The 26,272-nt window shown below is 34.3% G+C and overlaps 1 protein-coding gene across 1 annotated transcript; it reads left to right on the top strand.

Moving 5' to 3' along the window:
- Positions 1-18,823: 18,823 nt before the first annotated feature.
- LOC110720572 lies at positions 18,824-25,980 on the top strand. The gene is made up of 2 exons (XM_021899611.1): positions 18,824-19,540; positions 22,268-25,980. Exon 2 carries the CDS (start codon positions 22,411-22,413, stop codon positions 25,486-25,488), a length of 3,078 nt encoding a protein of 1,025 aa, XP_021755303.1. The 5' UTR covers positions 18,824-19,540; positions 22,268-22,410; the 3' UTR covers positions 25,489-25,980.
- The last annotated feature ends 292 nt before the right edge of the window (positions 25,981-26,272 follow it).

Genomic DNA, 26,272 nt, shown 5'->3' with positions numbered 1-26,272 from the left:
GGAAAACATAATAATTCATATCCACTCTATTTTTACACATTTATATAATTTTGAGAAATCGTATCATTTACAATCGCCACTAAATCCTAAAAATCGATACGAAAAGCCTTTTCAACACTAGATATATAAATATTGTTTGACAAAGAATACATAAAATATGTCATAGCTTATTGGAGAAACATTTAATATAAGAGTTTGAGGTTGCATGTTCGAATTTTGTAAAGATCATACACATGTTTTTATTTTAAGAAAATGAGTTAAACATTTATAGCGATTGTAATCGCTACAATAATCACCACGATTGGATGTAGTTTTTCATATCGATTATTGAGGCCAACCCCAGTGATATTGAAAACCACTACTAAAGACTAAGATAACGGGGGATATTGTATCGAATGACCATTCGTCGGGAAAGCTTTTTGTTGCAATTACAATCGATACTAAAGGTTAAAATAATCGCTACGAAAAGGTTATTTTCTTGTAGTGACCTATTTTAATAATTTATATCACCCATAATCAATTTCCATCAATATTCATAAACTTAGAGATAACCAAATCTAAAAATTTATGTACATCATACTTGAAATCAAACATCATAAAAATCATCACAAAACCCAAAAAATCAATTAATTAAAGGCTAGATTAGGATTAAAAACAAAAGAATTAATTTTTTTTTCAAACACCATCGGCGTACAACCACAAAGGTTGGCTGCTGCCACGCCCGTTTGGTGGCTACTGTTGCCGACGAATACTACTGGTGGTGGCCGCCGGCTGGTGGGTAGCCGTAGTGGTGGCCAAAGGTGGTGGTGTGTGTGGTGGGGAATAAAATCCAAATAAAATAAAGGGGAAGAGGAAAAATAAAGGGGAAAGAAAAATAAGAGGAGAGAGAGACCATTTACCTCGGGGTATTCTCCACTTTGGGCTAAGTTTAATTTTGCTCATATGATAGGTATTTTTATCCTCTCTCAACCACCCTCCTACTTAAAATTTCTTTATTACCCTTAATGATCCCTTTCCTATTAAACTAACATTTTAACTTTCCTTTAAATACCATTGACTTTAAAAATTACCTTTTATAAAATTATATGCCCCAATATTTTTAAATTATAAAATAAAGTATTTCTAAAATTATTGTAACACCCCCAAATCTCCCTCTATGGAAATACCAGTATAATATGTATAATTATACCGTAGAGATAGACTTAGGCGTATTACCGCCGCGTGATTACGCAAGGCTACTCAACTTACTAAACAAAACAATACTTTGCAGCGGAAACTTCAAAACTCTTCTTATTAATAATAACTATAAATAGAAACCAATGTCATGAGTACTCAAATTAAATACAAAGACCAAGATTCCTAAATTAGTGAAACCAAATCCCGGGACTCCAATGCATCACTTTATTCACTTCACCTGAAATAACACTGCTTACCATTGCGGTAAACAGGGCGAACCAAAACAAATAAGAAGTACGGGTTAGCAAAATATGCTAAGTACGGTAAGTGCAAGATAATTAAACCCAATTTATTTGCAAACACGCTTTTAAAACCAATTTTCAATAATTCTAAACTCATGGTTTAAAACCAATTCTCAATATTCCAATAACCAATAAAACAAATGCCAATTATTTAAAACCATTTCCTCATATTAAAACCCAGTTCCTCATAATAAACCAATAAAACCAATTAAACCAATTCCTCTCCTAAGTGTGCACACCCCAAGCTAGTCTCCTTATGTTACAAGGCTATTCTTGAGGAAAGACCCGGTCATACAAAATCCAAGGCCTTATCAATAAACCAAATCCGCATAGTGGGATTACTAACATGCTTATAAAGCATAATAATAAATCAATGATTCAATAAATCCTCTTTTAAATCCAATAATTCAACCTTTAATGAAAACAATCCAAACTCTTTTTCAATAAATCCAGTTTGCTTTCAAAATCAATCCTTTTTAAACATGAATAATAAATTAATTAATCAAAACATGTTATAAAAATCAATACTCCAATTCCATTATTAAAACAACCTTTTAAACATACTTTTATTTCATAAACCATAATTCAAGTCAATTTAATTCAAGCAACATAAATCATTCAAACATTTTCATTCAAATCGATCACTTTCAAGGTATCTAGCACCTAACGTACCTTGATCCTTGCTTAGCCAAAAATTACTTCAAAAGAACTCTCAAGTAGCTTGATCAAAAACACCCTACAAATAAATATAACCTTAATTAATATAAGGTTATCAAATAATCACAAACAATTAAATTAAACCATCCCAATTATATGTACATGAACCTTTTAAATTAATTCCACATAACATCATTAAAATATGATTTTATATAATTAAAACTTCTCATAATAATTTATATTAATCTCCCATAATAATAATAATAATAATTGAATAAGAGAAAAGGAGAAGAAAGATAAGAAACCAAGGAGAAAGAAGAATTGGATTTTCGTTGGAAAAAGTAGGCAGAACTTGCAGAGGCTATAAATCCTTCGTTATAACTTAGAATTGGGTGATTCTTGAGCCTAACCTCAAGGATTTTTTGAGAGGAACAATTTTTTGTGAAACGTCAATACCCCAAAACTGACCATAAGTGCTCGAAAACTGGCTTCAAAGATAAATAGGATAATTTGTGTAAAATTGAGAAGAAGAAAAGAAGAGAATTGGTGTGAAGAATGTGAGAGGTATGAAGGGGTATTTATAGGCTAGCTCATGCAAGAGTTATGGTAGAAAAATGTAGGAAGAATTATGGTAAGTAGGTTTTAAGGGATTACTTGGAGAAGTGAGTAAAGATTTAAGGAAAGTTTTAATATTGAAGAGATTGTGTATAATTGAATATGGAAGGTATGTATGTGTAGGCACGAAAAATTTATACAAGTGCCACATCAGGTATTATATGGGTCAAAAGTCAATTTGTTGACTTAATGGTTTGACTATTTATTTAAAATTAATTATTTTGGGTGAAATAATATAAATTAGCCCATTTTAATTATTTTGATTTAATTGTTCATTTAATAGTAAAAGCCTACTTAAATGGGTTAAGCTACATAAATGAGTCAAGATTACCAAGTCAAAAGCCCAACTTCATTGTACAACAAACCCTAACCCTAAGAGTTACTCACTCTATAAATAGAGCACTCTTCACATCATTTGAGGAGAGAAAAAAATTCAGAGGAAAACCTAGAGAGAGAGAAAACTAGAGAGAATTAAAATACAGAGAAAACCTCTCAAATGCTCTAAACCTCTTCAGAGAAAACCTCTCATCAAATACTCTAAACTTCTCCAAAGAAATCCTCTCAAAACCTAGAAGAAGAACAACAAGCATTCGACGTGCCGTTCTACTCTAGAAGATCACTCGTGGAAGAGATCAAGCCTCGACCGCCCTCAACACGAAGGAAAGAAGGACTTCAAATCATCAAAATCTCTACATCAAATAGTCATTGATCGAGATTAAGCCTCGTCAGCTCTCAATCAAGAATTCAAGTCAAAGGCCTACATCAACAATAAGTCAAAGGTCTACATCAAATATTCGATCGAGATCAAGCCTCGACGGCCTTTTTTCGAGAATCAAGTCAATTCGTGAATTACGTCAAATTCAAAGTGGAGATCGAATCAGAGGAGAAACTTAGAGATTGTACCCAAATTTATCAAATTAATAAAATTTACACTTTGTTTCATTCATTTTGAATCTATATTTTGCAGATTTAAAATTTGTGTTTACAGTATGTCATGAAAAATATTAAGGAAATTGGAATTACTTGGGGAATAATTAAGAAGAATGAATGGCAAGAAAATATAATGATTGGATATTAAAAAGATGGAGAATTAGAATTAAGGAAAATAGGAGATTTTAAGGAGATAATTAAAAATACAAATTACCAAAATATTTTTTTCCAAAATCTACATGGGATGGCCGAAATTTTTGAGCTTTCTTAAGCTCATATTTTCAGCCCTCCTATTTAATATTTAGGAAATTATTTTGCTAGTTTTAAGGAATTAAAATAACTGTGTAAATAATATTTCTTGTATAAAATAATTAAATGATAAAATATTAAATATTCACCAAATAATTTAACTAATAAAATCAGATTTTCAGATAGGAAAATCCGAAATTTATTAGTCAAATCAATGGGATTTTCGGACTTATTAAAATAATAATAAAATATAGCTTTTGCCTTAATTAAAATATCCAAAATATCTAAATAATCCGGTTTTTAATATCTAAATAATAATTTGTTTTTAAAATACTTTTGGCGCTAAAATTCAAATATCATTTTGGCTCCAAGATTTAAATAGTAAGTTGAATTACTAAAATACCCTTTTTAGAATATAATAATTAATTAATTAATTAATTAGGAAAATATATATGAAAATACGGGGTATTACAATTATTAAATAAATAAATTGGATCTTTAATAAAAATCTTTAAATTAATTAAACTTCATAAATAATTAATTTCAACCTATTTAAACACTTTTAAAAAATACTTATTTAAATTAAAATACGTATAAAAATACAGGGTATTACAATCACACTATGTGAAAAAACGAAATTGGCACCGGTTCAAACCGGTGGGTTTGAACCGGTGCCAATGTGGGGGGGTGCCAATAAGAGGTTTAAAAAGGCACCGTTTCAAACCGGTGCCAAAATTCAGAATTGGCACCGGTTAACCGGTGCCAAAAAATCCCCAAAAATTTTATTTAAAAGTTTTTGGCACCGGTTAACCGGTGCCAAAAGTGCCAAAATATTAATTTTTTTTTTACTTAAAAATTAAATCTGTATTAACCAAAAGTGCCAAAATATTAATATAATCAAATCTGTTCATTATATATATATATAACCAAAAAAAATTACAGTATAGATAAAAAAATTACAACAGCTAAATCAAAATAAAAAAATTAAAACATATAAATAAAAAAAAATTACAATATAAATAAAAAAAAACAGTTGATTCTTGGATTTAAGATCAATATACTTGCATGTTGATTCTTCAATTTAAGAACTAAATCCATATACCTGCACCAATTAAAACAACCAAAATGAATCGATTAACATGAATCAGTTCAAAAACCCAGAAAATCGAAAAAAAAAAGAAAATCGAAAAAAAGAAAAGAAAAACCCAGAAAATGAAAATGAAAATCAGTTCAAAAAAGAAAATGAAAATGAAAATCGGTTCAAAAAAGAAAATGAATCGAAAAAAATAAAAAAATCAAAACCCAAAAAATCAATAAAAAAAATCAGTTCAAAAATCCAAAAAAAAACCCAGAAAATCGGAAAAAAAAAAAAAAGAAAGAAAATCAGTTCAAAAACCCAGAACATCAATTACAACCCAGAAAATAAAACCCAGAAAATCAATTAAAACCCATAACATCAATTAAAACCCAGAAAATAAAAAAAAAATTCGACAAAAAAACCCAGAAATTAAAAAATATCGAATTAAAATAAGTTTAAAAATTGATTAACCAAACTAGAAAATCGAAAATCACTTTAAAAAAACAAATTTAAATCGATTAAAATAAAAAATAAATCGATTAAAATAAAAGAAAATTCGAAAATCAGTTAACAACCCAGAAAATAAAAAAAAATCGAATTAAAATCAAGAAATTATACCCTAACCTTGCTCATGCATGTGTTCGTGGTGGATTAAACAAAATTTTTTTAAAGAAACCCATAAAAAATTTCGAAGACACTCATCAAATCAATTAAACCCAAAATCAACTTCGAACAAACCCAAATCAACTTGATGTTACGGTGGTGGCGGCGGCTTTACGGTGTTGTTGTTGTTGCGGTGGTGTTGTTGTTGTTGTTGCGGTGGTGTTCGAAGAGAAAGAGAAGAGATTAAGGGAGAGCAGAGGAGAAATCGAGAAGGGAGAGCAGAGGAGAGAGAAGGGAGAGGAGAAAGTAAAGAGGCGGAGTGAGAGGAGAGATAAGGATAACTCAGTTTTTTAGGGTTATAAAATGAGAGGAGGCCGGCTTTTTTTTTAAAAAAATAATTAAAGGTCCGGTTCACAAAGGCACCGGTTCAAATCGATGGCCTTTATATTTTGGCACCGGTTTGAAGTGAATCGGTGCCTTTTACTCTGGTTTAGCTTCCCACCAATTTTGTAGGCCATTTTTGGCATCAGTTTGGACTGAACCGGTGCCAATTAGGGGGTGCCTTTTTGATATTTTCTACTAGTGTCATGATAGCAATTTTTGTAAAAAAGAGTTTGGCAAGAAAAAATACAAATTACTCCATCCGTCCCCATTTGATTGTCACTTTTGATAGAAAATCACGGGAATTAAAGAGAATTAAGGAAGTACATGGGAACTAAAACTCAATTATTTAAAAAAAAAAGAGAAAGTAATCCGCTGTGATTTATTAAACAACCAATGAAAATTAAAGACCACATTAGTAATCCATGTGATTTATTTTTAACCAATAACATTACAAGAAATAATTACATCATCCAATAGAATTGCACTACACATATTGATGACTAAGCTAAAAATGTTTGATAGAGAGAGAAAGTCATAGTTACAAATTCCAAAGGGGGACCAACAGTTAAAAAGGGTAAAAAATATGAGGGTAAAATAGGAAGCCCTCATAATAAGGAAAAAAAATTATGAGGTTAAAATTTTAATTTAATGTGTATTATTTAGTCTAAAAATGTGGAATTTAACAAACATTTAAGGGTATCTAAAATGACAAAAGTGACAATCAAATGGGAATGGAGTCTAACATATTTAGTATAAAAGTTTAGTTGATTGTGTATATATATAGAAGAAATAAGAAGATCAACAAAAAAAAACATGTTATCTAAATATTCTCTGAAAATATTTTGGCAAAAAAAGAGGAAGGATGATTTTGGAGGGAAATTATTGCACCAAAATGTCATTTCTGATATCTGTTTTAGTATTATACTCGTATATTGGTATTTAGTATAAAATTTTAGTTGGTTGTGTATATATAGATGAAATAAAAAGATCAATAACAAATCATATTGTATAAATATTCTGTAAAAAGATTTTGGCAAGAAAAGAAGAAGGATGATTTTGGAGGATAAATATTGCATCAAAATTAATACATGTCATTGCTAGTGTTTTTTTTTCGTATTATATATTGATTGATATTGATTAAACCCCACAAGGTAGGGTTTGTAGTTATAACTGAATAAAAACTTGTCATAAAAGAAATACCGTTAATGTGAGAAAACTTGAAAAAAAATAAAAACGGAAAGTAGAACTTAAAAAAACGGAGAAAGTATAATGTTAGATAGGTAAGGGGGTGCATGGATCGGATATTCGTATCTGAAAATTCTTGTATGTGATAATATTTGTGTCCGAAATTCAATTTTGGATCGGATATCTGTATCAAAAAATGCTTATATTTATCCGTATTCAATTCAAAAATTTTGGATATCCAATTTAAAAGGAGAAATTTCCCAAAATGTTGTTATACTAAAAATAATTGTTTCAATTAAAAACAAATTCCCCAAATACTGTCCCCATAGGATCAGTGGGCGATAACTTTTTTCTTTTGGTTCAGCTTAAAATTAAATCGCTAATGGTATGAAGGTTGCAGTTCTAAAACTGCTATTACAATTAGCTTTTTTAAAAAAGTGAATGCATTTTTACTAATAATCGGTCTATTTGCTTCCTTGGTTAATTTACAGGTTTTAGCCAAAAGCAGGAAAAAGAGCAAAGACAATTACAATGACAAGTTCAAAGAGACTTCATCTCAATAAAAAGCATGTCTTTTGCCTTTATTTTAAAAAATATACAAAACTACTAATATTGCTAGCGGTTTTAATATAAAATCGTTTATGATATTAGTGATTTTAAGCTAAACCGAAGACCAATCCTACTAATGAGTGCCATTGGCACTCATAGAGTAGTTTTCTTCGTAGTTTTATGCTCGTTTTTAGCTTTCTAGTCGTGTAGGTTTTAATGAATTAATGCTTGATTTGCGTGCTTGCGTGTGAGTTTAGAGAAATGCATGTTTTTAATGGTTTTTTTTTATTATTATTTTATGCATTTCTCCGCTATTCTCTCGCTTCTTTGTTTCTTTGACTTGTTTTGTAGGTGTGCAGAGTTTCTTGGGATTCAAATATCGAAGATGAAGCTCAAACATAATAAAGGAAGTTTTCGGAACCAAGTTCGCAAGCTAAGCAAGATTAGGCACACATTTGATGATCTCCCAAGCAGTGACGAAGTATCCCTGTTCCTCCCAAGTGTAACAGATGTTCACTGTCGTGGCTTGGAAGGCTAGAGAAGGGCACCGTTGTACAAGTGACTCTGCCATGACACGATGTGCCTTCCGCAACGCGGTGGAATCTACCATGGCGCGGCGTTTCCTACTGTGTTGCAGTGGACTTTGTAGTGTCACGACAATTTCTGCCGCAGGCGCGACAATTACGTGCGCTGGCGCGACCACTGTGCGGGTCTAAAAAGTCAAAAATCAGGCAGGAACTCCCCGCAGGCGCGACATTTTCACTACGGGTGCGGCCCTGCTGCAGACCTATTTTTCCACAGGCACGACTCTCCGGGTTCCAACTTTTATTTATTCGTTTCTTCTCTTCTTTTGGGGAAGCTATAAAAGGGGGTTAAGTCTCTCATTTTAGGAGAATAATTTTTAGAATTTATTTTTAGATCTCATATTCTTAGCTTAGTTGGAAGTTTCTCTCTCTAGATCTAGGGTTAGTTTAGGAGTAGTTTTAGAGAGAGAAAGTGAGGGATTTTAATGGTGATTTAAGTGATTAAAGATTCAAGGTGATAATTATATTGAAGATCTTCATAATCAATCAATGAGCATTTCTCTCTTTATTATTTTGTTTAATTTCATATTTGTTTGATTTGGTTTGATGATTGATTCTTGATTAGTGTAGTTGTTCTTTAATATTTGTTGATTCTTGATTTTCTTTTACTTGTTTGTTGATTAGATGATGATTCTTGAGTAGTTGTTTGCTAAGGTTGGGCAAAACATGTATGATTGATGGATTGAGATTGATTTGGTAATTAAATTGATTGATAGAGGTTTGCATGTTGTCTAGTTTGATTGGAGTAGCTAACCATGATGCTAATTAAACTTGATTGCATGATTGAATTGATTGACATGACCACTTGATATTGGTTTGATCATAATTGGAGAGAATTTAATTATGTTTCTTCTTATTGTTTAACACTAGTGAAATCTAGGTTATAGAGCATGAGGATGATTAATTGAATGCTCCCAATTGCTCCTACTATTTTTCTTTACATCGCTTGTATTGTTTGATTCCCTAATTATCTTAATTATCATGAATGCATGTTGATCCCCATTCCTTAGTGTTTCATTTGTTTGTTTCTTGTTTTGGTAGTTGGTTAGTATTGGTTACTTTATCCTTCACCTTTGACTTCGACTTAGCTTAGGCGTTAATTGAAAGCGTTCATAACCGATCTTAGTGGTTTGTCCTTTGACTTCTATACTTGTATTTTGGTTTGTTAAGTGATTATAAATATTGTTTGGGTCTAGGGAGAATTAGTCAACGACCTAGTTTTCCCTACATCACCAACTTGGACGGTACTTTGAGAATTTATTTTTGCTTAAATAATAGGGAAATCGCTCGATCTTAAAATAATACAAAGTATATGCAATTTTCAATTTCAATGTCACCAAAAAAATCAATATTAAGTTCGAAATTTGAAATTCTTAGTTATAACAAAAAAAACAAACTTAACGAATTTAGATCTAAAGGACTATCTACAATTATACAATTAAATACATCATCAAATACGAATAAAAATTAAAAAAACGAAATTTAAAAGATTAAACAACCCACCGTACCACCATCCACCCTCCAAACTCCAAAGCGTGGAGGTCATGTGTGCAGCTGCAACTACAGGCAAACCTAATCTCAAACGGACAATCTAACTGTTGAACTTGAAGACCCATGTGTCCTTGACAAGCTGACCAATTTTCAGCACGATTTAATAGTTGATATTCTAGCAACAGACAATTTTCATGGAAGATGTTCCAAAAAATTCATGAGGCAATTCATCTCCTCAAACCCTTTCTACTTCTCTGTCTTGTTTCTTATTTTTGTGGATGAAAATTCTAACCTAATAGAAGAACGAGAAAAGGGAGAAATCGATTTATAGAAGAGTTAGTGAGCAGGGAGAGAAACACACTACTAGAAATAGGCTGATTTCCAACAATTACTCCGACGGACCCGAATTTCCGTTGTAATTTTTTGAATTTTACGAGGAAATTGAATTTGTCATAAAAATCCATTGGAAAAATAAATTTTCGACGAAATAACCCTCAGAACTTTCTGACGGAAATAATTTATGTCGGAAAATAATACTTCCAACGGAATTTTCCCTCGGGAAATTATTTTTGACAGAGTATTCCGCCGGAAGTCTTAATTTCCAACAGAATTAATTCTGTTGGAAATTATATTAAGGGGGGGGGGGGGGGGGTTGACAGAATATTCCGTCGGAACTCGGAAGTCTTAATTTCCAACAGAAATTAATTCTGTTGGAAATTATATTAAAAAGGGGGGGGGTTGAACTTAATTTTCACGAACTGAAAGAGAAAAGGGGGAAGAGAGAGAACAAAAGAAAGGGACAAAAGAGAGAGAAAGAGAAAGAGGAAGAGCGTGGATCTGCCGCCACCACCTGCATTACTCTGCCTTAATCCTTGGCCGCCGGTGGGTAAGTGTAGTGAATTTTGTTTTTTATTTTGGGAAATTCTCTTTGTTAGACCTCTAATAATTAAAATTCTCAGTGGTAAAATGCAAAAAAAGTTATTATCCTTGGTGAACTATGTTTTAAAAAGTTTAATCAATGGTAACCTTAAGCAATGTAATTAGACAATGGTTAACCATGGTTAATCATTCTAATTAAAATAAAAGTTGTGATGCCTAAAATACCCCCATTTAATTACCCCCAACCACAAATGTCAAATCATTTCCTTCCTTGACTTTAAACCTTCAGCCTTCTTCATCACTCTGCATTCGACATTGATGAGGTGCACCATTTCTCTTGAAGGTGCAATATGAATTTTTTGCTTTAAAAGTTTAGGAATTTTTAAAACAATTGTTCTGGGTTTGTATTTATAGTTGGTAGTGGTGATTAAACACATTTTGAGGGAAAATTCAAGACGGTTTGAGGGGTTTTGTTTGTGAATTGCGTGGAGTGGAATTCGGTTTTGTGCAAGACGATCTGCATCAAAGTTCGAACTTTTTGAGAAAATCCCACCATTTGCCCTTAATTGAAGCAAGGTATGTGTTTTTTTGCATATAAGGTTTATGTATGCTCTGTTTTTTTGGTTAATGGGGTTGGATATGAAATGTGGTTGATGGTATTGGTTTAATTTGTTTGCTTGATTATGTTAATTGTTAAAGTGAACTTTTTTATTTGTTAGGGTTCTGATTATGTGGTAATATGTTGTTTATTGTTAGATTGGTATGTAATTTAGGGCAGATTCTTATACAATTGTTTTTTGGATGTTGTTTGGTTTGATTGATGCAGAATGGTTGATAAAGTTGTGCTACAATTTCAGTATTTTGGTATTGATGTGTCTGTTGTGGTTGATGATGTTGATAAGGTTAATTTGATAGACCTCATTGTAGAGTATTGGGAAATTGCTAAGGAGAAAAATATTGAAACACCACAACACCCCACCTTTCAGTATGTGTATAAAATGAAGCATGTATCTCTTTAAGTGATGCTGATTTGATGAAGATGTTTAGGAATTTTCCTGAAAAAAGTGAGATATACATATGGGTTGGGTGTGGTGCTAAAGACAGTAAAGTTGTTGCAGCTGCAAGAGCATTAATGAGTGGAAAGCAAAAAGTAACTAAACATGTAGCTAATCCAGTTCTTGAACCTGAAGCTAACCCAGTAGTTAATCCTTGGAAGAATAAGCAACCTGAGAATGTGGAAGCAGTAGTAGTAAGCAAGGCTGACTTTGATAGACATGTGAAGGCTCTAGGACAATCAAAGAAGGTGAGTGAACCTGTGATTTTAAATTATGATCCAGATCAAACATAGGCTGAGTTAGAAGATGAATTGGAAGCAAACCCTATACCTAAGGGTAGAGGGAGGGGGAGAGGGAATGACAGAGGGAGGGCATCTGAGAGAAGGAGAGACAGAGGTAGGAGTAGAGGGAGAGGGAGAGGGAGAGGTAGATCTTCTGACAGAGGGAAGGGTAGAGGGAATGCCTTGGAGAATTGGTTCAGCATTTCCCCTACACCATGGTGTAGAAACCCAAATGTGTCTCCCCAAAACCAAACCCAGTGATGAATACCTTTCATGTCAATTGATTATCGAATAAAGCGAAAGTGTGAAAAGTCTAGTGATGAGGATGTTTTTATTAAAATATCTCTTCTTTCTGTTTTTGAAAATATTTCTTTTCTTACCTTATTTTTGAAAAACGTGCATTCCAGTTTAGTTTGGTCCATGATAAGGGTCCTATAATGGTGTAGTTGGATAGGGCTTGAAAAAACCTTTCCAACGATATATTATAAGCCCAATTCCGATGAATAATGAGGAAGTTATGGCCAAATTACTAAACTGGGCTCGATTTGGTTTTATATGCGGTCCAATGATCTAGAGGAGGGCCTATTATTTATTATCATTCCTAAAGCTATTAGGATTGATTATAGTCTTCTAGAATACTCTAGAAGGTTCTTTTAAATCCTAATGGAGTTAGGATTGATAATTATGTTTCAAAGAGTTTGAAATTGAATAAAACTACTCCTTTTTAGAATCCTTGTTTTGTACGAAGTGGAATATATTCAGATTTTATTTTCGGGCCTCATAATATTTATCCAAATTTTATATGGTTGGATAGATCTTGAAATTATCTTTCCAATGATATACTCCCTCCGTCCCCGATTAATAGTCACTTTTGATGAAAAATCACGGGAATTAAGGTGAATTAAATAAAGTACATTGAAAAAGTAAATTTACATTGGGTGTGCAAAAAAGTAGAGAGAGAAAGTAATTAAAGTACATGGGAAAGTAAAATTTACATGGTAAAGTTAAATTTGCACAAATATTTTTGCAAATGTTAGAGAATTTTGGTAAAAAAATAATATTAATGGTACTTGAAAAAAGCAAATGTGACTAACATTTTAAGTCACCTAAAATGGCAAAAGTGACTATCAATCGGGAACGGAGGGAGTATTATAATATAAAATCCGAGCTATAACGAAAAATATATGAATTAGATATGAAACTCTATCCAAAACTGACACCCTTCCAATATTTCGGCCATATCTTTTTATCTACAAAATATTTTTATCTGATTCTAATTGGGTTAGAAAGTAGACTTCAAGAGCTTTCCAACGACATATTATATTCCTTATTTGGACTTCCAGATCAAAAGATATGATAAAAACAAAACGCGTGAAACTGATTATTAGCGCCTGCTAAGCCTGGCGCTAATGTCCAGCTTCTGGCGCTAATCGAGTTTTATTCTCGTTGAAACTCTGATTTGTTTTTTTATCCATCCGACTGATTTTCTCTATAAATAGCCTCTTAAAATTCTGTTTTCAATCATCAATTCTCCATCAATTCTCTCTATCAATTCTCTAATTCTAATTCTCACCAACTCTCATCAAGAAATTCTTGATTGTCTCTCTCTTTCTAAGCCTAGCTTTTTAAAAACACAATTCCGCATACATTAGCACGAGACACACCTAGCATTGTTCGAAGTTGGTTTCGCCCTTGACGTGAAAGGTTTTAATTTCTGAGGGTTTGGTCCCAAATCTCTCTTTCAATTATTTAATTTAATTGTTTGATTTTATATTTTCCTTGAAGTTACTAACGCGTGTATTTTGTTATTAGAAAGAGGTACGAGGCAACTAAGTAAGTGCTTTAATTGTTTAATTGATTTTATGATATAGAAATCATGTTTAGGTTGTTATTATGATTCCTAGTATCATGTTAGGATGCTTGATGTTTTGAATGACAACAATGATTCCTAGTATTATGTTTAGGGAAAAGGTTATAATATTAAATATGCTTATTATGATACTTGCGCTGCTTCCTATATTCTTTCCTAATATTCATGTTAGTATCATGTTAGGGCTAATATTTAATCTTTGATGTTTAGTGACATGCTAGGGTTTGTTATTAATCTTGTTAGTATCATGCCTAGGATCTTGCTATTATGTTTTAACATGATTATTATTTATAATAATTATTTTTATGATTAATATTATGTTGCTTGATATTTATTGTTATTGCTTGATCACACCTTTTATGCATGTTTAAAGGGAATTCGTACTTGTAATCACGCTTAATAAGATAATTAATAATCTTGTTTAGGGTTAATTTGATTATAATTCAAGTGATCGCCAATAATAGTTTTGTTTGTGCATTAATATTCAACCAACATAGATAAACAGGTTTAGGGTTAAACCTATTAATTGCATGTTAGTCAGAAAGCGCACATGAATACGATCAGAATAAAGTAGAGGCCTATTATTAGGGCAGGTTCAATCTCTTTTAGGTTGGATTTGTACCTTCATCCCCGAACTACCAGTCATGGTTCCAGAGCTATTGGAGTTGACGACCTCCTGGATCATTAAGGGGTGTAACCTTCACCCTGTGAACGGTTTACAAGTTCCTAAAACTTGTTGGCGACTCTTTTGCTCTAGCTTCCTTCCCTTTGGACGCCACTGTACTTAAGTGTATGATCACAGTGGGGTTCAAGCTAGGGATAATGCTTGAAATATTCCCTACACATGGCCAACTGAGCAAGAAATTCAACCTCATGAAATTGACCAAACTGATGAACCAAATGAAAATCAATACCAAGTGCCTCATGATATCATCATACAAAATACCCAAGCCCAACCATCTGCACAGTCTATGATACCTCCTTTGCAAAACATTGGTTAGTTTGGACCTAGGGTAACTCAGGTGAGAACCAATCATCAAATTCATCAAGAGTGTTTTCCTTTTTTCAAAAGAGAGTGCCTAGAACAACTGCTAAGAGAAAAGGGATTGTGATTAGCACAAGTACAAGTGGGGGGATAGTGAACAACAAAATGGGGATCAGAATAGGAGAAGGGAGGTTACTGTTAGCTTAGGCGAAGACAATGATACTACTAGGCAGGGGTGATAATTGGTGCATAATCAGTGACAGACAAAAGGTATTAATCCTAATTCATTTGTTTGGCTCTAATTCATTGATAATTGGTGCATAATAAGTGCATAATTGGTAGATAATTTAGACACTAATTACTTTGTTTGGCTCTGAAGGGTATTGATCCTGCCATTAGTGAAATATGGCCAAAAGTAGGCAGAAGATACTGCTGCAAGCACTTGGTAAAGAACTACAAGAAGGAATTTCCTGGTTTGCTGATGTTCCAATTGTTTTGGAAGGCTGCTGGAGCATTCAATCCATTCACCTTTAAAAAAGAAATGGAAGCATTGCAGAAGGTCATTCCTTTAGCTCTTGTTTGGCTATCAGAGCTTGGACCACAATCAAGATGGTCAAAGCATGCTTTCAATCCAGATGTGAAGTGTGATACAAACAAATCAAACTTTGTAGAAAGCTTTAATTCTACCTTAGGCATTGATAGATGCAGACCAGTCCTTACGATGCTTGAAGGTATTCTCACATTCCTTACCTTATTTATTTGATTTAGTGTTAATTCAATAGCAGTAATTGCTTATCTATTTACCATTGAAATTGTTTCAGGTATTAGAAGAGTCATCATGGTTAGAATGGCCACCAGAAGGGAGGCATGTGAGAACTGGAGAGATGATGTGTGTCCTAATAATCATGAAAAGGATACAAAGTTATTAGCCACGAATCAAGGACATGCAAAAGTTTGAAGTCTGGAGATGGTGATTTTGAAATACTTGATGGAAGATTTGTGCTTCCAGTGAACCTAAGAGAGAAGACATGTGTATGTAATGCTTGGAAACTTACTGGATTGCCTTGCAAATATGCCATGAGGGCCATTTTGCACTCAAATGAAGACCCTAGGTTCTATATCAGTGAGTGGTATTCTGTCAAAAGGTATAAAATGGCTTATGGCAACTCTATCAAGGCCATACCAGATGTGGAGCAATGGCCTGACAGTCCTTATCCAGAGATTGACCCACCAACTATGAAAAGAGGAATAGGGAGACCTACAAGGAATAGGAGGAGGGAAGAGGGTGAGAAAGCCAAAGGGAAGAGGTCCAGAACTGTCAAGTGCAGCAAATGCCAACAATTTGGGCATAATGCACAAACTTGCCAAGGTAGCTTGACTGGTAAACAAAAGGTGGCCCTAAGTGAAAGCTCTGTAGGTCAGACCAACAAAAAGCAAAGAAACAAGAAGGGAAAAGGGGCATCTATGAGCCAACCTGAACCAGCAACAGTGGCATCACATCCATTAAGAGTCTCACCAAGGAACCAGAGAGCAAAGGGACCTATCTCAGCATCACAGCCAATAAGAGTCTCACCAAGGTCAAAAAGAGCTAAAGGAGGTATCTCAGCATCACAGCCTGCATGATGTGTGTCTTAGGAGTAGTTGGTCAGAAAAGTGCATGTTTTTTTGCTTCTTAATTGACTGAATGTGTCAAACTTCAATATTATGTGTTTCAAGATGTCAAATGTTGTTTTTTTAGACAAAACATTTAGATTATGGGTTGATGTAATGTTTTTCTTTTAGCAAATCAATGAGATATCAGCATTGTTATGATATACAAAAATTGCTTACAAAAATTGACAAAAGTAGTACCAATTTTATTCATTCATCATTCATTAAGCAAACTAAAGTACATCAGTTCCATACCTAATACATAACCTCCAACATCAACATTCTAATTCATACTACTACACCTAATTCATCACTTAGAAACAACAAATAACATAATAAAATACATTATCAAAGCCATCTTCACAATTAGTTTGATGAAATTCACCAAATCATCCAGCCTTGAAGTAACACCAGCAATACCACCTTGTTCAACTTCCAATTCATCACCAAACCTTAATATATCCTCCTCCTTCAACCACACAAAATAATCGCATCCTCTGCACTTGAAAAAAGTCTTCTAGGGTTCTTCGTGGTTTCTGAAATCTTCACCGCAACAACTTTTTGGGGGGGGGGGGGGAACACAGTCGCAGCGCATATGCTTAACCCAAGCAATCCTATCATCCATGATGATTGGCTTCACCGAAGAAGATGAACGACTGTTCTTCATTGCCTCTACAGAGAGAATTTGGGGAAATCGTGAAATTAGGGTTCATAAGAAAGGGGGAAATCGATTTGATAAATATAATAAGGGGAAATCGATTTGGAGGGAAAATCAGGTCTGCCATTAGGGTCAAATTAGTCATTACATCATTAGTTAACCATAGTTAAGCTTAAAATGCCTAATTATATTGCTTAAGGTTACCATTGATTAAACTTTTTAAAACATAGTTCACTAAGGATAATAACTTTTTTTGCATTTTACCACTGAGAATTTTATTTATTAGAGGTCTACCAAAGAGAATTTCCCTTTTTTTTCTGTAATTTAATTTTTGTCGGTAAACCCTAACCACCACCACCTTGTCAACAGACACCACCGGCCTTTCACCACAACCACCTGCCGTTCCCAGGCCGCCGCTTGGTAAGTAGTTGTGTATTTTTTTTAAAAAACCCTAACCACCATACCTTTATATACAAAGACTGAATAACTTGAAGCTACAAGTGAAGAGAAAGAATATATATGAGAGACAGAGGAGAATAGGAGCGAGTGAGAATGTGTCATTCAATAGGAGCGAAGAGTGTGACGCCTAGTGAAGGAGTAAATGAGTGATATTAGTTAGGGTTTCTTTTAAATCTTTTATGACTACTCTGTACATTTCGAATCTAATATCCTACACTTGGTTTCTAAAAGGAAGGAAATATTGACAGTTTGACACCAATGCTCTTCTACACACATGATATCCAAAAGGAAGGTAAGATTGACACAAATTTGGTCATTTATTAATTATCTCGCTAACCTATTACCTAGTCACTCCCATTGAATAAAAATTTAAAGAGCTGGTGTATTAAATTTGAATGTGTCATCTTCAAGATACATGTTAAAATTAGAGAAAGTAATTTAATCACATGCATTGCACTACTTTTCCTTCAATTAGGTTTTTATTTCATTTGAGTTTAATCTGATAGATTTTTAGTGAGATAATAAATTAAGTATAATCTTAGGTGAAAGATTGCTAATTTTTTTCAGCATGATTATTTCCTTTTGGGTTTTTCTTTGAAAGATTTTAATGAGACAAATAAATTTAGTGTTTTACATAAGGTAGACATTATATTAAGGACTATGTTGAGAATAGTTTATTGTATTTAGGTTAATAATATACCATAAACAATATAATATATTTAAAGTCATTTCAAGTACGACTGTTCAATGACATAGTTTCCCCTATAAATGGTATAGCATACTAGCATAGTAATGAAAATCATAAGAAGAAATTGATATAAAAATCATCTTCTACTTTTTAAATTTTTTTATTACTTCTTAACTATTCCCTAGGGGTGCTAATCAAGTTGAGTAGCAATTCGAACTTGACCCGGTTAAAGCTCGGTCAAAACTCGGCTCGAATTGGCTCGACTCGAGATGTTAACGAGCACAAGTTGAGCAAGCTCTAACTAGACTCGATAAGTTCATGAACAACTCAATAATATATTTTATTATTATATAATTTATAACGAAGTTACCATGTTTAAAATAATTTGACATTTAATTAGAGTTAATTTATGTTGATAAAAAAGAAAGAGTAAAGCTTTCGTAACAAATAAATAAATAAAGAAAACTATATAAGTGAACAAAAAAAAAAGGTGGCATCTGACCAAAATCTTAATGAGCAGATTCGCCAGATCGTGAGTTACTTAACTCGATTTGAAACTTTAACAAGCGCGAGTCAAGCAGGTTTATTGACTCGAAATTTTAACGAGCACGAGTTAAGCACATATATAAAAAGTTTTCATGTTAGCACCCTATCATTCTCTAACATGTTCATTATTTTCTCTTGATTTCTTACATGACGTATGTGTATGTCCATTATTTACTTAATTGTCTGTCATCAATCTTTCATAGTCAACTTAGAAAAACCAAACAAAATAAAACATTTTTTTAAAAAAGTTCCTACCAACTTAACAACGAACAAACAACCTTTTTACCGGCTATTCCCAGTCACCTTCTCCATCACGTGCCTCTCATACGATCCTCCCAAATACTCACCAAAAATAAAAGAAAAATAAATAAAAAGTAAAAAATTTGCTGTTACGAGAGAACAAAGTAAAGTATTTTTACGGAGTACTTCTTCCAAAAAAAAAAAAAAAAAAAAAAACAATAAAAACCCAAAAACTAAAAAAAAAAAAAAAAAAAAAAAGTGAAGGCAAATTTTTGCTTCAAATTCTCACTTTTTCATTTTTTTGTTATTTTTTCATTAATATATACAAATAATTTTCAATTCAGTGTTGCTTCAGCTTTAGATTTCGGGAGTGTATTGTTGAAGAAAAGATTTGGGGATTTTTTTGAGCCAGAGTTAGGGTTTTCGGTGAGTATTTTTGTAAATTTTTATATTTTATTGCGTTTGTTTTCTGATTTTGTTATAATTCTCTTTTAATCTTTGCTTTGTTTCTTATTTTTGGATTTTTTTATATATATTATATGTTTGATGTTTGTTGCAATTTATTTATTTTTGCTTCTGGGTAGTATTAATGGAGTTATGAATTTCTGGGTTGTTATTGTTGTATGATTATTTTATTATATATATATATATATATTGATAGGTTTTTGTTGTAGCAAACACGAGGAATTTGAATTTAGGGTTTTTGTAAAGTATCCTATCTCCGTTTATTTGATTCTCGGGTTTCGAATGTGCGCTGAACTTGTTATTAGTGATTTGGGCGTGGAATGTTGCGCAATTTGATCATTTAGAGGTTGATTTGGGTATGTTTTGTGCACTTTGTACTGTAGCTTTGAATTGGGATATTGAATTTTCTGCTATACTTGTGTTGGGCACTGTTCATTTGATTAGCAATTATGGCAGTTTAGCTTTTGTTTTATGGAACTTCATTGTTAGGAGGAAATTTCGAAACGTTTATTACTAATGTGATGGTGAGTATAGATGTTAAGTTCCTGATCTTTGCAGCTCATCCTTGTAGAATAGCTTCTGTATTCTTGATTGCCTCGTAAGTCGTAACGGTGATTATTGTTTGCATTGTTTCTACACTAGGGTAAAGGGTTTCTTTGGTATGTATTCGTGACTGTAACTATCGGTCTTTTTGTGATTGGCATTACAGTGCCTTGTTGTCTTCGATGTAACTGTTTTTCCTTACGTTACAGTTAACAAGAATTTATTAAAGCCTTCTCGTAACACGTGCTGTAATTGCTGTCTTTTCCTGTTTAGTGTTAGTTTCAGTTCATAGAGTTCTGGATATCAATACCCTTTCAGGATTTAGTTTCTGAAAAGGACTATCTTTTTTTGGCTAAGCATTTGTTTTCTGAAGCTAATACCCTTAACTGGTTTTCATTATGAATCTCTCTTTTTTGGGGATTCTTTTCCTTGGTCGGACTAACCCAACTGGTGATTTCTGACAAGTCGTTTATGTGTTTCAACTTATTATTCTTTTGTTATCTATCGATATTTTATTTGTTTCAATAGGAAGCAATTCTGGTGTGAGTGTGTGACTGATTCTGTGGCAACCAACTAGGTTTTTGTGCTGTAGTTGATGACCCTCAGTTGTTAGTTATAATGTTCAACACAGGAACTCACACAAACTTTAGGTGGCTTCCTGATGGACATTTTTGATGCTCAAGTCGATAGCAAATTACATATATGTACAATATAGAGAGCTTCTCGGGTTATTGTATTCGATGGTGAGGATTGTATAGTATGGCTTCATGATGGATTATCCACCCTTTGAAATGGTGGTTTCCTAGACTACTGGGCCTTTTGTTAAAAATTGGCTTCTGAGTCCTCTATGGGGATTGGGGGTTGACACGTCAAGTCTTAATTTAGTAGTTGTTTTGCATAGGACCAATAATGATGGGAACTCTGCATTTGGAACACATGCTTTTAATCTCTGTTTATTTTCTGATATGCAAAGAGCAGAAATGGTAGAATAGTTATAATTAATGTCAAGATATGATAATGAGAGTCAAGTAAGCTTGTATGAAAAATGTAAGCTAGTTATGTTTATGCATTATTAGGATATTGATGGAAGGTCAACTATATACCTTGCACGGTCTTAACTTGGATTTTCAGTTTGATCTACTCTGAAGAGCCCCATAAAACAGTGCTTCAGTGCTTAGGCCAGAAATTCTAGTTAGGAAAACAAATTTAAAGACTAGGCTTTTGCTTCGGTGTTTGGGGTTGCGGAAATGGAAAGTGGTTTATATGCTTGATATTATTGAAAATGCATTCTATCTGGGTTTGAGGAAGCCTAACATAGAATGATATCTTTTGGGAAGGAGGTAGTACTATTTTTTCCTGTTAATGACCTTGTTCATTGGGAGTGAATATTTCTCCCTTTGGTGAGAATATAGCTTTACGAGAATTTTGTAAAGATATAACATACCTACTGATTGGTTACACCTGTCATTCATATATATATATATATATATATGCACACTATTGGCACTGTTGTGCTGAGATTTAGTTACCATTCTGCATGTACTATTGGTATGTACGGCATTTTATTTTACTTTTTTATTTATTTTTTCATTCTGCTTGTTTTGTTGGTATGTATGACATTTTTTTTCTCGTCTTATATCAATCCTTTCTCTTACATTGCCTATTCAATTTATCCGCGGACTTCCAACCGTCTTTAAAGCACATACATGTTAGAATGTTAGCAGAATTGAGTAACTTCTGTGCTTTTATGATCAGATCCATCAAGTCCTGCTTCCTGAAATCCTTTTTAAAAGCACTATAACACTTCTAGCCTTAATTGGGACAGTAGAGTATGTAGCTACTGTTTGGACCTTATATGTCTAAATTCACCTTTTTCAGACCTTCAGTTGTTAGCCCTTGCACTTTAAGTCTTAACTAGCCTCCGCTGTTTTCCTTTGAAAAACAGAATATACTCCTTAGACGATTAATTTCTTTCTATTTGTCAATTTGTCACGTAGGCAGTTAAGTGGGACTCAAGAGTCTGTGAGTAGCTCTTTGTTGTGTGGTGTATCTGCCCCTGAAAGAGATCTTTGTAGAGCATTCTCCTTTTCTGCAAATATCTGTGTACTTTTCTTTCATCCTCAACAATTTTTTTTTATTCTATAGGTGACTGATTCAACATTGTTGGGAAGCTGGACTTCTCTGCAGAATTGTTTGGTGGCACTCTCTCTTTGAATGATGAGTATAAATCTAGTATCATCAGGGTATGTGTATGAAGTTTGGAAGCATTTAAGTGGAATGTGAGCATTATGACACTTGAAGACTTTTTTACCTTGACTGAGATGAAAGATGGGTTCACAGCCCCTGCTCGTGTTGAGGAATTGATTACTGCTATGCAGAAGAAGAAAGATTCTTCAGTGAAGAGTGTTGGTGATGCTACAAGGCAGTGGGCTGCTGTTGCGGGCACAATAGCAGCTACAGAGAACAAGGAATGTCTTGATCTTTTCATCCAGTTAAATGGGCTTTGGTTTATTGATAGGTGGCTAAAGGATGCTCAAGCATTTCCTGACGAAGTGAGTGATTGCTTCGTGGAAGAGGCTATCTCAGCACTGTTGCAAGCAGTTGAGAAACTTCAGGTAGACAATGAGAAGTTGGCTTCATCAGGAATTTGCATTACTGTCAAAAGTCTTTTCAACTATAAAAGCCCTAGAGTTCAAGATAAAGCAAGAGCTCTCTTTGATAGTTGGAGATCTAAGGATGTTGATCTCAAAAGTATGGATGTAGAGAAGGCCCCAGTTTATAATGATCCGAAGTTAGATAATCAAAATGATCCAAAGTTAGATAATCAAAATGATCCAAAGGTAGATACTCAAAATAATCCAAAGGTAGATACTCAAAATAATCCAAAGGTAGATAATCAAGATCTTGAATCTCAGGTCACTGCAAATAATGGCTCCCCAACAAGATCTTCTGGCAATCAGAAGGTTGAAGGTGCTGAAGGGGGAAAAGTTGAATTGTCTAATGATAAGGATGATTTTCAGATGATTCCTAATCATGAAGTTTCTAACACTGGATTCCCCGATATGTCTTCCAAGCTAGAATCGACTGATGGTGATCTTGTCAGGGAAGAAGTATGCCCATCTGATGGAATATTGGATTTGGAATGCATTACATTGTCAAAACAAAGCAAAGATGGGCTTATTTCCGAGGCTTTGAAGGGTGAAGATGCAAAGCATGAAAGTAAGAATGAGTTGTTGCCTGATAGATCTGGTGATATGAAGGTTACTTCTACCTTTGATGTTTCTGATAGCAAAGATATATCTCCAGGAAATGATGCTAAGGCCGTTGAGGAAGCTGTTGTTAAATCTGATATTGGAGCATATGATGTCAAAAATGAATCACCGATGAAAGTGACGTCTTCATGCAATACAGATAGGCCTGTTGAGGAGTCAAGCAATGTGATGGATGATAGTGAGCAAAATGCTTTGGAGCAAGGTAATGGTTCTGCATTGAAGGAATCCAAGATTCAAACATCAACTCTCTCCAGACTGGATGATCTTGATGACCATTCTGAGCTTAAAAGGTATCGCCAAAGTGAGAGGAGATATCTTGGCAGCAGTTGTGAATTTGCAAGACTAACAAAAAACAGCAAAACTACCGATATCATTAGGCAGACGCAAGATATGGACCTTGAGAATGGCACTGTTGATGCTCTAGAAGTTGCTCGGCTTGTTGCCAAAGAAGTAGAGAGAGAAGTAGTTGGTTTTTATGAGCAATCTGGTAGCTCTGCCTCATCTTCTTCTTCATCATCATCATCTTCATCATCATTTTCTTCTTCTGACAGAGTATCAAGAGGTGGTGGTAAGCCACAGGATAGCCCGAAGTCTATAAATGCAGAGCAAGACTTGCAGATAGATGACCCGGCGAACCAGTTATCGGCAACAGAAAACACCCCTGATGCTTCTGGACAGGTTCCTGTCATGTCTTTGACTAATGTAGAGACAAATCCTACAAACCACACTCAAGATGCAGAGTCCTCCTTAGTGACTGGTGTTGCACGGGAACCCGAGAGCATTACAGAGAAAAACGTCTGGGAATTTGATCTCAATCGGGAATTCTCGTCTGAGGATGCTGATCATCAGCTCGATACAAGCTCAAACCCTGTATCAGTTGTTTCTGCATCCAGAGCTGTTGTGGCTTCTGGAATGCCAGCAGGCCCTCTTCAATTTGAGGGAAGTCTTGGCTGGAAAGGATCTGCCGCAACAAGTGCATTTCGACCAGCATCTCCTCGTCGGGCCTCTGATAGTGACAAGGCTCTTTCTGGTGGGGGCACTAGCAGCGGTTCAAGGCAGAGGCAAGATTTTCTTGATTTTGATTTGAATGTTGCTGAACGCGGAGATGATAAGATTGTTAATCCAATGCTGGGTAAACCAAAACAGTTATTACCTAGCCTGCCTTCAGGTGAGTCTTCAGTTGAATTAAGTCCCAAAAGATCTCAGAGGCTCAAATTGGACCTCAACCAAACAGATGATGATGGGGGTCTTCCAGCATGCGATTGGAAAATGGGTGGACTTGTATTCCAACCTCAAATCTGCCAGCGAAGTCCATCGCCTGCTTCCTCTTCATCATGCATGCAGCCTTCAATGAGGAACTTTGACTTAAATGACAACCTTTTCGATTGCAATGATTCGTCAGACCAACCTGTCATTCTTGGCGAGTCTTCTCGTAAAGTCAACCCATGTATGGGACCACCGGATGACACAGTTATTTCGATTATGGGAACCAAGGTCAAGAGGAATGCATTTCCTCCTCAAACTCCGTTGCCTTTTCTGAATGGGAGGGCACCAGAGCCTGTTATGGATGCTAGCTTGTTAAGAGGACCTTTGATGGGATTGGGACCTGCAGTTCCTTATCCACAGTCTGTCTATGGGTATGATGGGCTTGCCATGGGCTCTGCTGTCTCTCTTGCATCAGCACAGATTTACAGACCTGGTGGACCGATTCCATATGTTTTTGATTCAAGGGGAGCTCCTTTTCTACCTCAAATGATGGGCTCTGCTTCAAATGTTCCATCTACCTATTGTCAGTCACCCTTGGTCATGAACATGATGAGTGCAACTCCTGGTCCTACGCATGCTAGTCCTTTGCGCCCTAGTTTTGATTTGAACTCTGGGTTTGGTAATGCTGTTGAAGCTGGAAACCCCGATCCTTCATTTTTTAGGCCACTCTTCATTTCCCATGTCCAGAGTAGGCCGTCAGAAGAGCAGCTGAGAGAGAGTTTCAGACCAATGGGTTCTGGGAACAGTGGTGGAAAACGAAAGGAGCCTGATAGTGGATGGGAGCTTTATCCCACTAACTACAAACATCAACAACCGCCACATTTGTAGAAAGATTTTCGATTGTTCAGGGTCTCTGTCTTTGGTTTTTGGCCTAACAACTGAAGAAAGCTTTACTGATGCATAACATCAGCCTGAAATATGCTGATTCTGAGAGTAGGAGGGTTGGGATTTAGCTTTTAAAAACTGAATAAAGTCCGGATACTATTGGGCTTGATAGTGATTCATGGGGTCAACAGCTAGAGGAGAGGAATTACCAAATTAGGTTTATTGATTTATTTTTATTTTCCATATTTCCCCCCTTTTTTTTTTCTTTAATTGTTTCATATAAGGCCATTGCAAGAATAGAAATATTTGGTACATGTAGCTGTAATGTCTCACCCATACATAGAAATTAAAAGATTTGTTCCTTTTACATTTTTGTCTTGTGTAAGAATTATGTCTTTAAGATTGACGTCAACTATAGTTACATTAATTTACATAGAATCTCACTTCATTTTCAACTTATATTAAATTGTTTATATCAAGCTTGTACTGTATTTACTATGGAATTGTTCATATATTCTAATTTCCTAATTTGACTAGTTCTTGATTACAATCCTCCGTTATAATGTTTTTCCTATTGTGAATTTTCACAGGAGCTAAGAAAATTATAGAGTTGCATTGTAAGGATGGCAATGGGTCCTGGACCCGACCCAGACCCAGACCCAGTTGGACCCGATCCATATTTTAGGGTCTGGGTCCTTAAATTTTAGACCCGATGGGTCTGGGTCTAAGCTCAATGGGTCTGGGTCTAAAAAATGTAGATCCAGACCCGACCTTGATCCATTCCATG

The sequence above is a fragment of the Chenopodium quinoa genome, unplaced genomic scaffold (assembly GCF_001683475.1).
Source record: "Chenopodium quinoa cultivar QQ74 unplaced genomic scaffold, ASM168347v1, whole genome shotgun sequence".
Lineage (NCBI taxonomy): Eukaryota > Viridiplantae > Streptophyta > Magnoliopsida > Caryophyllales > Amaranthaceae > Chenopodium > Chenopodium quinoa.
The sequence above is the reverse complement of the archived record's forward strand: the minus strand, read 5'-3'. Positions and strand labels throughout refer to the sequence as shown.

What these genes read in the sequence shown, in the direction of transcription:
- LOC110720572 (XM_021899611.1), top strand. Translation starts at nt 22,411, where the DNA reads ATGACACTTGAAGACTTTTTTACCTTGACTGAGATGAAAGATGGGTTC.